The 12,281-nt window shown below is 36.0% G+C and overlaps 2 protein-coding genes and 1 pseudogene across 3 annotated transcripts; all 3 read left to right on the forward strand.

The window, feature by feature from the left end:
• The first annotated feature begins 324 nt into the window (after nucleotides 1–324).
• LOC109104039 (52 kDa repressor of the inhibitor of the protein kinase-like) lies at nucleotides 325–3,495 on the forward strand. Of its 2 annotated transcripts, XM_019117405.2 has the most exons (4): nucleotides 334–777; nucleotides 905–1,058; nucleotides 2,258–2,430; nucleotides 2,512–3,495. In XM_019117405.2, exons 1-4 carry the CDS (start codon nucleotides 628–630, stop codon nucleotides 2,884–2,886), a joined length of 852 nt encoding a protein of 283 aa, XP_018972950.1. In that variant the 5' UTR covers nucleotides 334–627; the 3' UTR covers nucleotides 2,887–3,495. The 2 variants fall into 2 exon arrangements, with proteins under 2 accessions (XP_042574261.1, XP_018972950.1); XM_042718327.1 differs by having other exon boundaries at nucleotides 325–777; nucleotides 2,261–3,495.
• Nucleotides 3,496–4,887: 1,392 nt separating this feature from the next.
• On the forward strand, nucleotides 4,888–7,270 carry selenop2 (selenoprotein P2). Its single transcript, XM_042718328.1, has 5 exons — nucleotides 4,888–5,043; nucleotides 5,183–5,431; nucleotides 5,993–6,205; nucleotides 6,390–6,498; nucleotides 6,583–7,270. Exons 2-5 carry the CDS (start codon nucleotides 5,211–5,213, stop codon nucleotides 6,868–6,870), a joined length of 831 nt encoding a protein of 276 aa, XP_042574262.1. The 5' UTR covers nucleotides 4,888–5,043; nucleotides 5,183–5,210; the 3' UTR covers nucleotides 6,871–7,270.
• Nucleotides 7,271–8,700: 1,430 nt separating this feature from the next.
• Nucleotides 8,701–11,663, forward strand: LOC109076123 (annotated as a pseudogene).
• Nucleotides 11,664–12,281: the final 618 nt, after the last annotated feature.

Genomic DNA, 12,281 nt, shown 5'->3' on the forward strand with positions numbered 1-12,281 from the left:
ATATATAATTGTATGTTTATTCTGTATTGTTGTTGTTTTGTTCATTCTTTTACATTCTTTGGACTGTGTTACGTAGTTTTTGTTTTGTAATTAACTGTTGTTACTGAACTAAATACTACAGGGAAAAAAAACTAATAATCAGGCCAGCTGAAAAATTAAATGTAATCAGATATGAATCTAGACTTGTGGTAAAAGTCAATTTAAACGATTGTTTATGAACGATCGTTCATGAAAAAAAAAATGGGTTATGATGAAAAAATGATTATTTATCCCAATATGTGCTAAATGTGAACGAATTTTATACAGGCGTATCTAAAGTCAACTCTCAGATAACGCGTCATCAAGTAGCCTACCGAAGTTACCGACGCCATTTTGGCTCAAACAAACTCCATTTCACTTACTAGTAAAACATATTCGTCTTTTAAAAAATCGCATTTTATACACAATGCATTAAAGAGACCGCCGTAAAGTCACTGCGTGCGTCTGCTAAAATAACTGCTGTATCTTTTTCTGAATTGTAAAGTATTTTTAATAATACTGCTTCTAAGTCCTGTGCTAGCAGTCCGCTACGTGTCACCGTTGTTGTGCCCAGATGATAAGTTAAACATCTGGCGAATGTAAATAAAAATGGGTGGATGCTCCGCTCCAAACTGCTCGAACTCTACAACTATTGGAAAGCAGCTCTTTCGCTTTCCGAAAGACCCCGTGCGCATGAGAAAGTGGCTGGTAAACTGTCGGCGTGATTTTGTACCCACTCCCTGCTCCAGACTGTGCCAGGCAAGTGAACCGCATGCGAGTGTTAAATTCTGCAAAAGACAACAATGAAGTCATTCTTCTGGCTTCCTTTTTTGTGTAATCGTATATGTGTGCTTTTATCACAAAGCTTCATTTCCATGACTTGCAGGACCACTTTGAAGAAAGCCAGTTTGAGGAGATCGCCAGATCACCAGCAGGGGGAAGGAAACTCAAACCCAACGCTATCCCCACACTCTTCAATGTACCCGACCCTCCCTCTCCTGTCACCCCCCAAGCAGTGTTACCTGTTAAAAATGAGCCAGGTAAAGATATTAGTACGGAGCCTCAAGGGGACAAGGTGATGGAAAAAATATAAGAAGGGTGGAAAATTTATATTTCAATGCTTTTATCCCATGTTGTTTTCCCCCAGTGCCCTACACTGTATATGTGACTCTGGACCACAGAACCAGTCATAATGGTCCATTTTGGAAATTGAGATTCATCTGAAAGCTAAATCAATAAGCTTTCCATTGATGCATGGTTTGTTAAGATAAGACAATATTTGGCCGAGATAAATTTGGAATACGATGGTGCCAAAAAATTGAAATATTGAGAAAATAGCCTTTAAAGTTGTCCAAATTAAGTCCTTAGCAATGGCCTATTACTAAACAACAGTTAAGTTTTGATATGTTTACTTCAGGAAATTTACAAAATATCTTCATGGAGCGTGATTTTTGCTTAATATCCTAATGATTTTTGGCATTAAAAAAAATCTATAATTTTGAACCATACAGTGTATTGTTGGCTATTGCTACAAATATACCCGTTTGATTTATGACTGGTTTTGTGGTCCAGGGTCACATATTTGAGCCAGTTCACTGAAAAAAAGCACTGTGTGCTAGTGTATTCATTTGTGTATGTTTGAAACTTACTTATATGAAGGCATCTATGAGTAAATAAAAAATAATAATAATAATTATGTGTGATGCTCATGCCATTCTAAACCATATGCTAGGTTTTCTATGAAAGTTTAACCATTTAATGAATACATCAGGTCATTAGTAAACACGGGACGTCATCCACCGGCTTCTCCCTCATTCATTTTTAATGTTAGACCTCCACCTTCTTAATATTCCTCAAAGTATTCATTATCAATAAAATGACAAGGGAAAAAAAATTGTAAAAGAATGTCTATATTCTGTTTATTTTTATTTTTTTGTAAAAAGTTCATAGTGTCGGTATTTACCAGACATATGTAATAGTGTAAGTATATATGTATATATATATATATATATATATATATATATATATATATATATTATTTTTTTTTTTTTTTTTTTTGTCCAACAGTGTTAAATATCCAATATCTCAGTAAGTGTAAATCACCTTTTAGACATCCATCCATGTTAGTTACGCATTCAAAGGTTAAACAGTTCTTTTTTATGCAAATCATTGTCATTAAGAACAATGGTGAAAATTTTGGGGATGAACTGCAAATGAACATATTATATTGTTAATGCAGTAGAAAAGGACTTGAACATGGGGGATCATGGATATGCCCGCCGACAGCCACCTGTGGATTCAGAGGAGGATGGGGTTCAGCGGACAGATGAGGAGCGACCCTGTTCTCTCTGCCAGCATTATAAAACCAAACTGGAGCAGCAGCAGCAACACACAGTCAGACTACAGAGAGAGGTAACATTCATTCTAATAAATCATAATCGATTGGACATATTAGCGATCGAAAGCACATTTTGTCATTTCTTTGTTACACAGGCAGAGGAGATGAAGAAACGTCTTTACAAACTGAGTAAAATAGAGAAGGGGCTACAGGTGTTCCTGTTTGAGGATCAGATACGCGCCCTAACGTTGGCCAAGCGTTCTCGGAGGGCAGTGTGGTCCCATGATACTTTACTGACAGCCCGTAAAATCCGCTGCGCAGTGGGGGTTAAAGGATACGAGTACCTAAGGGAACTGGGCTACCCTTTACCTTCTTACAGGACGCTGTGTAATCGCCTGGAGCCCAAAATGATGGTGACCACGAGTATGCAGGACGAGCTGGCAGAGCTCGGCCTGGGCATCATAACAGCTTGTGACAGTCCAGAGGGCAACGTGACGAGTGATGAACGACTGATTGGAGTCATGACCTGAGACACTGTGTTTGCAAGAAACTGCACTGATGCTTGACTGTTAAATCAGCCAAAGGCGGGACTCGCAGAAGATGTGTGTTTACTGGGTTAAGTTATTTGGGGTTGTTGTCATTGCATTTTGAAACCATTTGCATAAATACCACAACAGTCTGGAGATGATTCACTAACTATTATGTGTTTTTTTTGTTTTAACAAAAATAAATATTTTGGTCTTGCTGCATCGGGCTGTGTAGTTGGAATCCCTTAAATGTTACCTATTTTAAGAAAATTGAGGTAAACTGTTGGTGGAATAATTTAAACTCTTCACAAAATCATAAGAATATACCCTGAAAACCAAATGTTATCACTCTATACTTGATTTTTTGCTACTGAGACAAAGATATTAGAAAGTCTTTGCTTGTTTCTGTGAGAGGAAGTTGAGAAATGAGACTTGGAAAATGTCACTATTTTAAAGTGGTATATTGGTAGTTTTAAAGTGGTGTAAATCTGGTGTACGAGTTTAGTAGCCAAAAAGATAGCACATATTTATAGAGCCACCACACAAATGATTCATGCAGTTGCCAAACGGAAGGGAACTGTGCTGAATAATAAACTTCTGTCTTTCTGCAAACCAGTTTCTGTTTTTTTTTTATGTTAGGATTTTTGTGTTCATGTTTGCCACCCTTGTCTGTACAGTTTTATTTCAACAGCTCTTTGATGGATCCCTTGTCAACTGTTTGTCTTAAAGGCATAGGTCACCCAAAAATAAACTTTTTTTATATTAATATTTTAGTTCAGCCACATTGTTCAAAACCTGTAGGATTGACTTGCTTCTGTGGAACATAAAATAATATTGGTAACCAACAGTTTTTGTTGGCTTTAACATTTTTTTTTTTATGGAAAATGTTCTAAAAACACATTAATAGGGATATTTGAGGAACATTTAGGGTCAAACCAGTTTAATTAAATGAGAGCAGTTTAATTAAAAGAGAAAAAACACTGAATGCTTAGTACTGGGGGAACCAGTTAACTTTTGTGTTGGCGCTCATGTCTGCTCAGATATTTTGAGTGTACGGAAGGTTGTTACTCCATGGATTAAAGTGTGTACTTTGGCCCAGTCATTTCAAGGATAAAACACTGTTGTTTGCAAAACTAAAATCAATTCCTCTGCCAATGGGATGGTGTAAGATCTTTCAAAAATGTTTTGTTGAGAGTAAATCTCAGATTGTTGACTTTGGTGAATTTACAGCAAGGCTAGACAAAAAAAAAAGTTTCAATCTACTTTATTTTCTCATTTATTTAGCATGTGTGCACATCTGAGACCCCTGGTCCTGTGAATGTTCCTGCGGTTTTTAAAGGAATGAGCCGACAAGTACAGTCACATAGATCTTAATATCTATGATGAATTACTTATATATAACTAATAATACTATATGTTACCTATATAGTAATTGGAAAACATTGGTCACTGAGGGATCCATTGCATCATTTCAACAGGAAAGTAAATTTTCAGATGCACTTGCACTTTTCACGTGATCTGATCACTGAATGATTAGCTCAAGCAAACAGTAACAAAAACTGCCAGGTAGAAAGAAAACCAAATAAAACTTGCACAAGGCCCCAAGATTTTAAAGTCACTTCGTATTTGCAGATCAGTTTGTTTAAATCTTTTTCCAAATGTCAACTCAAATATCCAGAAGGTCAATCAAAGCATTACAGCAATGTTAAAACAGCATTTTGACACTTTAATGTAGATTCAAAACATATTTATTGCATGCTTACACGTTTATTGCATGCTTTACTTGCATGCTTTATACCTCTCTTAAGTCTTTTTATGTAAAAGGGCATACAGAAGCTTTAATCATTTGTATGTTGTATGTTGAGCTGATGTAAAATATTATTACCCCCTGGCAAGTTATGACGAAATTTGTTTCATGTCAAAAAAAAACCTCCCTAAAATCTGGTTCAGTTTGTTATCAGTTATTGTGTTTATCTTGCATTCATATTTATCTTGGATCACTTTGTAGTACACCAGGCCCCGTTCCTATCTTTTACTGGTTTGTTCTGTTTGTTTATGGGGAGGTTTGTCCAGATTGAGACCTTTAAAAGTGTGGACCAGACAACTTACCCTCATTTTCTCTATTTCTGACCCAGAGGAGGCCAAGGGACAGAGCCTGAGGTTTGTGCAAATCATGTCAGTTTTGCCTTTTTGTTTATGTGTGTATGGGATCAAATGAATGTAAAACTAACTAATGAAACATCAAAGTAATTGATTGTGTAGTATTTTAGTTTGATGAACTGGTGGTTTTTGTATGCAGCTATTGCGGAGGGTGAAGTTCAGCAGGCATGATGCAGGCTCTCTGGGCTCTGTGGTTGTCTGCTTTTCCAGCTCTGCTTTGGGCTTCACCGCTGTTTTTGGAGAGGGAAAGCAATGCCTCCAGAATCTGTAAGCCTGCTCCGAAGTGGGAGATCGATGGCGAGATTCCGATGAAGAACCTTCTAGGAAATGTAGTTGTTGTGGCTCTTCTTAAAGCGAGCTGACAGTTCTGTCTCACGCAGGCTGCCCGGTGAGAGATTTATACTATTCCTTTAAATTTGTTTACCATACAAAATGTAGCATTTACATTTAACATTTATTATTTGCCTACTATACAAAATTATAGCAGGTTTAACATTTTAAAATTTTTGCCAGCTGACAAAAGTAACAAACAATAACACACAGTACCAAAAATGGTGACTTACGTTTCATTCTAAAAAGGTTTCTTTTTTTATTATTATTATTATTTTTATTATTATTATTATTATTATTATTTATTAATGGGATAGTTAAAAAGAATTAACTTTTTATGTATTTAAAGAAGACAGAATAATAGCCTTTATTTGCATTTATTTATATACAAGTTTTAGTATTTAGTAATCATACAGTATATAAACGTTATCAAATTCATTAGAATATATAATAAAAATACTATGTATGTGAGGGACAGAAATGACAGCCAATTTGTATAATGGCCTTCCTTACTTAAAGTGACTGCTTTTATTTCTAGTATAATTTCAGGGTTTGTGCTACTGTGGTAAACTTCTCAGTCAGCTAAATCTGCTTGTGTTCTCTTCCTTTTGTTTCGGAAGTTGGGAAAACTGCGTGACAAGCTGGCCCTTGGCAAGCTGACTGACATATCATTCCTGGTTGTCAATGAGCAGGATGCACAGTCCAGGGCCATGTACTGGGAGCTGAAGAGGAGGACGGCAGAGGGCATCCCTGTGTATCAGCAGAGCCCACTGCAAAATGACGTCTGGGACATCTTGGAAGGAGACAAGGATGATTTTTTAGTTTATGACAGGTATGAGTTAAACACACTTTTAAATCCATCCAGTAATATGACTAGTCTGACTAGTTTCTCTTTAGAGTTTTGTACTCATATGAAGGTTATCCAGAAGAAAAATGAAAATCTGAGATCTTTTTCTCAAACATTGTTTTCTGTGTTCAATATCATGGTCATTCTTTTGTATTTCCTTTCTGCACAGATGTGGACATCTTACCTTCCACATTGTCCTGCCCTTCAGCTTCCTTCACTACCCTTATATAGAAGCTGCCATCAGGGCTACATACCACAAAAATATATGCAACTGCTCAGTGAGTGAAAATATTCAAGTTTCAGAAAGTGCTGCATTTATGAAATGTTTGCAAAAATGTTCATTTATTGAAACTCTCCTCCAGTTACATGCAAACTCCTCCATATCCGAAGGCTTCAAGAACAACACAAACAATGCAAATAAGCAAACAGAAGTGAAGAACCAGAACACTAACAATACAGAGCCTGTAACAGTTGAGCATCATCACCATCATCATGAGCATCATCATCAACACGTGCATTATCATTATCACCAACATGTGCATCATCATCATCAAAATAAAAATAACAGCACAGGTGATTCAGATGTGACCAGTGTACCAAAGGAACCAATCCAGCATTTGCATCAAGAACATAGTCATCACCACAGTTAGTTGTTGTTGTTGTTGTTGTTTTCCAATAATTGTTGTATTTTGGTTTAAAAATTTACTCTTTTTTTATCTATATGAAGCAGCTCTTGTGTCAGACCTTATATTTACCTTTAAGGGGAAATCAGTTGGTTCTCATTGCTCTTAATGAAGTGTGCACTTTAAACCTGAGTCAGGGGTCTGCATACGGATGTTGAGCAGAAGAGTCATTTACACAAGACTTCTGTTTTCCTCCTTCATTTTAGGGAATATCTAAGAGTGCCGAACGAAAGAGTTTGCTATTTGTATTATTTGTTAACTGCCTTGTATTTATGTGATTATATGATGTGTTAAGGAAATATGTTTATGACCCAAAGTGGTATGCAAGGAGCTGTATAAAAATAAATCTACATCAGCATTTAATATACAGCATCTACCACGTGTAATTTTTTCTGTCAAAACCTTTAGCTGATACTGTGCTGTTGAATTTGGAAATGATTTATTAGTAGCTACTGGATTCATGGTTGCATTCATTCAGGTTGGTCCAAGATGATCTATTTTAGAAGATGGGGCTGGGACTGATCTGGTAGACCTTGATCATACTGGATAGGGCTGGTAGACCACCTTGGACAAGTAACAAACCAGCTACATGTTCCACAAAACCCGCCGTCAACTCATATAATTAATTAACTCATATATTTAAGAAATGTAACAAAGCATCACTTTTCAGAGAAGACAATAAAGCATGTAATTAGAGCATTACATTGAGAGTAAAGCTTTAAAAATAATAATAATAATAATAGGCATAGCCTAAACTCCTTAAAGGGTTAGTACACCCAAAAATGAAAATTAGCCTGTGTTTTACTCACCCTCAAAGCATCCTAGGTGTATGTGGCTTTCTTCTTTCATACGAATCCAATCAGAGTTATAATAAAAATTGTCCTGATCCCTCCAAGCCTTTCAATGGGAGCAAGCAGGTGTTGGTTGTCAACAGTCCAAAAGACGTGAAATAAAGTGCGCGCATCCGTAATAAAATCTCCCTCACACGGCTCCGGGATGAATTAAGGCCTTCTGTAGCGATCCATGTGTTTTTGTAAGATAAATGTCCATATTTCAAACGTAATCACACAACGCCGAAATCTTACGTCATCCGCCGGAATGTCTTCTGCGTACGACAGTCAACAGAAGTGAGAAAAAAGTGTTTATTACATTGGAATTTTTAATATTTATCTTACAAAAATGCATGGAATCAATACAGGAGGCCTTTATTCTCCCTTTGGAGCCATGTGAAGGACATTTTATTACGGATGCGCGCACTTTATTTCACGTGTTCTGAAATGTTGATGACCAACACCCGCTACCACATTGAAAGGCTTGGAGGGGCCAGGACCATTTTTAATATAACTCCGATTGGATTTGTCTGAAAGAAGAAAGTCACATACACCTAGTATGATTTGAGGTTGAGTAAAACACAGGCTAATTTTCATTTTGGGGTAAACTAACCCTTTAACTCCTCCTTGAACCATCGATTTATGCTGAACGAGAGCTCTGTGTCGTAATTTCGTTGATAACATCATTATTTTCCTTCTCATGGAACTTAAATAACGATCATACACCCGTCAGTGAACTCTCGCGCTGTTCTCAAATGCAACCGATGGATGGCGCTGTTTGGGCATTACTGAATGAACATCAAGTGCAATTGTAAGGAATTTACGCTAAAAATAGCCAACAGTTTCACCAATATTGATAGGCTGATTAAAATAGGCTACTTTAGGGCTCGGTTTAGTTTATTTGTTTGATTGTTTCTTATTTTCTTTTTACAATATGTCCATACATTAACAAACACGGTTCTCTTTGATTATTAATCGCTCAGATGTATCCCCGTCGACATGGCAAAGGCTCCAGATATTTCACCAGTGGGTTCTAGAAAACGGAGGTATTTTTCCAGCAAGCCAAGTACATATCTGATTTTCTACTTTAAATCTTCTTTATTATTTTTATGTGACATAATAAACTACAACAGCTTGTTCTTTTTTTTTACTTAGGCCTATTTTCACCGATACAAATAGGCTGCATTTGACTAATTTCGTCTAACTGACGAAAGCAGTATGAAAATACTTTTATAAAGTACTTTAACCACTATATCAGGCAATTTAACGAGCTAATGAAGCAGTTCTTTCATTCCCACAGACAAGAGGACAGATGGATGGCTTTTGGTTTATTCTCCGCTGCTGCACGTCGGTGGGATCTTTATTAATGTTCATTAATGTTTTGCTTTTAGTTCAGTTTGGTTACAGCTTGGTGTGTCAGCCTGTTGACTACTCTGAAACCCCCTTGGCAATGAGGGTAAGAACATTATTTGTATATAAATTATTTGCATTCTCCCCCAAGAAGTTAATATTTATGAAACAGATTAATCAAATAGATTAAGAATGATAATTATTGCTTCTATTAATTTTGTGCGATTTTAATGCCATGCAGATGGCCAGAGTGTGTTGGTGGTTTTACTTCTCTAAAGTAATTGAACTTACTGATTCAGTAAATGAATCTAGTCTTTTGATATCAGATAGCATTGTTTATGAATGTCTTATGATGTTTTATTACATAAATAAGTAAATGGCATTATCATCAGGTGTTCTTCATTCTGAGGAAGAAGAACAATCAACTGACCTTTTTGCATGTGTATCATCATGGCTCCATGATTTTCCATTGGTGGGCAGGTGTCAAGTATGTTACGGGAGGGCAGTGTAAGTGTTCTTACCTTGGGGTAAAACAGATTATTTTATTTACATGCAACAGTCCACTTAGCACAATGTTACAATGTTATACTATCAATCAAGAAACATATTTATAGCAAAGGTTGTGTCAAGTTTTTAAATAGAGGTGAAATAGTACACAAAAAAAGTATAATTTGCTAAAAATGTACTCACCCTCAGGTCATTTAAGATATACTTGAGGTGTTCCCAATCAGAACAGATTTTGAGAAATGTAGCATTACATCATTTGCTCATCAATGGATCCCCTGCAGTGAATGCCGTCAGAACGAGAGTCCAAATGTCATGTAAAGTGAAAAGCTACATGATCTTGAATCTTGCATCTTGTAATTGACAAATTCATCATTAATCCATCATCATCTTTGTCCTATGACATCAAAATCCACCAAAACATTTTTAGAACTGTTTTGGACTGTTTTCCATTGTAAACAATGCTTAATCTGTGCATATTTCTCTCCTGGTTCAGACAAAATGACCTTTACTGGAAAAAGCAGTATTTTGGATAGAACGCTCCTATTTTTTGCTGGAAACAACGATTTGAAGTTAAAAACATCTTAATAATGAATTTATTACAAACACAGTTTTTTACTTCACAAGACTGGAGTCATGTGGATTACTTGTGGATTAATGTGATGTTTTTATTAGCTGTTTGGACTCTCAATCTGATGGCACCCATTCACTGCAAAGGATCCATTGGTGAGCAAGAGATGGGATGCTAACTCCAAATCTGTTCAACTGATCTACATCTTGGATTTTTGGGTGAACTATTCTTAATCATTGTGTAACATAAAATATTAGGTTGAACTATTGAAGGTCCAAAAGTCTGATACAACATTTAAAATACAATTTAAATCTAGTATTAAACTAGCACAAAATTTTCTATTGACGCATAAGATGCTATTTAGATCGTCAAATCACGCTGTAGACGTTTATGTTAATTTTCACTCAAATTATGCTATAACTGCAGTATAATTTGTAATCAAATATTTTGTACCCCACTGTATTAAGGTACTGTAATTAACTAACAATTTTTTTTCAGCTCCTAAATGTGATTCTCCATTTTGGGGGTTGATTTAGATGCAGTAGCACTCTGACACCACTAGATGATGTATTGCTTCAGAAATAGACAATGGAAGTATTGAGAAATGCATGTGGTATTGTCTTTATGTAAGGCAACTGATAAAATATCTCATGGATGTTTGCTATTTTATTCAGAGTGTCATATGTTCTAAAGTGTCAAGGCAGACAATGATTTACTAAAGATGTTCTCCCTCCCTCGGCGTTCCTTATTGGCCTCATAAACTCTTTTGTTCGTGTGGTAATGTATATGTACTGTGGCCTGGCAGCATTGGGCCCCCAAATGCATAAGTACTTGTGGTGGAAACAATACCTCATTTCGCTTCAGCTGGTGAGACTTTCAATATGATTTTTTTTAGGAAATAATAATTTAACATAAAAGCTCGGTCACCTTTGTATCACTCTTTTTCTTTGTCCCCTTCAGCTCCAGTTCTTCATTGTGACCATTCAAACTGCAGTCAACCTCTATGCTGACCATGACTTTCCTGACTCCATGAAAATATTATAGTGCTTGGCTATGCCTTCAGCCTGATCGCATTGTTAAGTAACTTTTATTGTCAGAACTACATTTCCAAGAAGACCAAGATTGCACGATAGCATGAAGATTAAAATATATATTATATACTATGACTATTTGAATAAAAATGTGTCATCCATTGATCCATGATGTGGGGACTGAGACTGTCTTAAGGACTCTATTTAATCCTTTATCTCTGATCCATTTGTCTGTGTATTCTCCCCTCCTCCAAACAGAGTCCATACACTCCCATCCCCCTCTGGTCATTAGGGATTGAGACCCTGGAACGCTCTAGTGATCTGGCCAAATTGAAATAAACCCGAGTCCACCTTCTGCTCCTCACTCACTTATTTATCTAATCTCCCACTGTGACACTTCATTTGTTTTACCACTCATTGGATCAGGTCAACCAATCACAGTGTAGCTGGGGGAGTGGCTTATTTAAGGCTCTGCCTTCTCTACAGCTGTTCTCTTCTACCAGGTCTTAAACTTATACCTTTTTAAAATACTGAATGTTACCTCTAAAAGGCTATATATATATATATATATATATATATATATATATATATATATATATATATATATATATATATATATATACATATATATATATTGAAATTGAATATATAATAGTCAATACATTATTTAAAAATAGTGTGTGTGTGTGTGTGTGTGTGTGTGTGTGTGTGTGTGTGTGTGTGTGTGTGTGTGTGTGTGTGTGTGTATACTTGTTTATGCTACATCAGATGGATCCACAAGGACTGTAAACCTGAAATTTTTTACATTGACACTGACGTGGGGAAAAATTATTAAAAACAGTAAATGATGTTTATCTGATAGTGTAGCAATGCAAACAGGTTTTCTGTAAAAGGGTAGGTTTATAGAAAATAGAAATAGAAAATATTGTTTGGTCAGTATAAAAGTAATAGAAGTCTATGGAAGGTCCCCTCAATTCACAGAAAGATATGTGTGAGTGTGACTGTGAATTTCAATCGCTTTTAATTGTACTTCATTACATTTAAATTAAATTGCAATTCTGCATTGTATTTGCTACCTCAGTTCAAAGTTAG

The sequence above is a fragment of the Cyprinus carpio genome, chromosome B2, assembly GCF_018340385.1.
Source record: "Cyprinus carpio isolate SPL01 chromosome B2, ASM1834038v1, whole genome shotgun sequence".
Classification (NCBI taxonomy): Eukaryota; Metazoa; Chordata; class Actinopteri; order Cypriniformes; family Cyprinidae; genus Cyprinus; species Cyprinus carpio.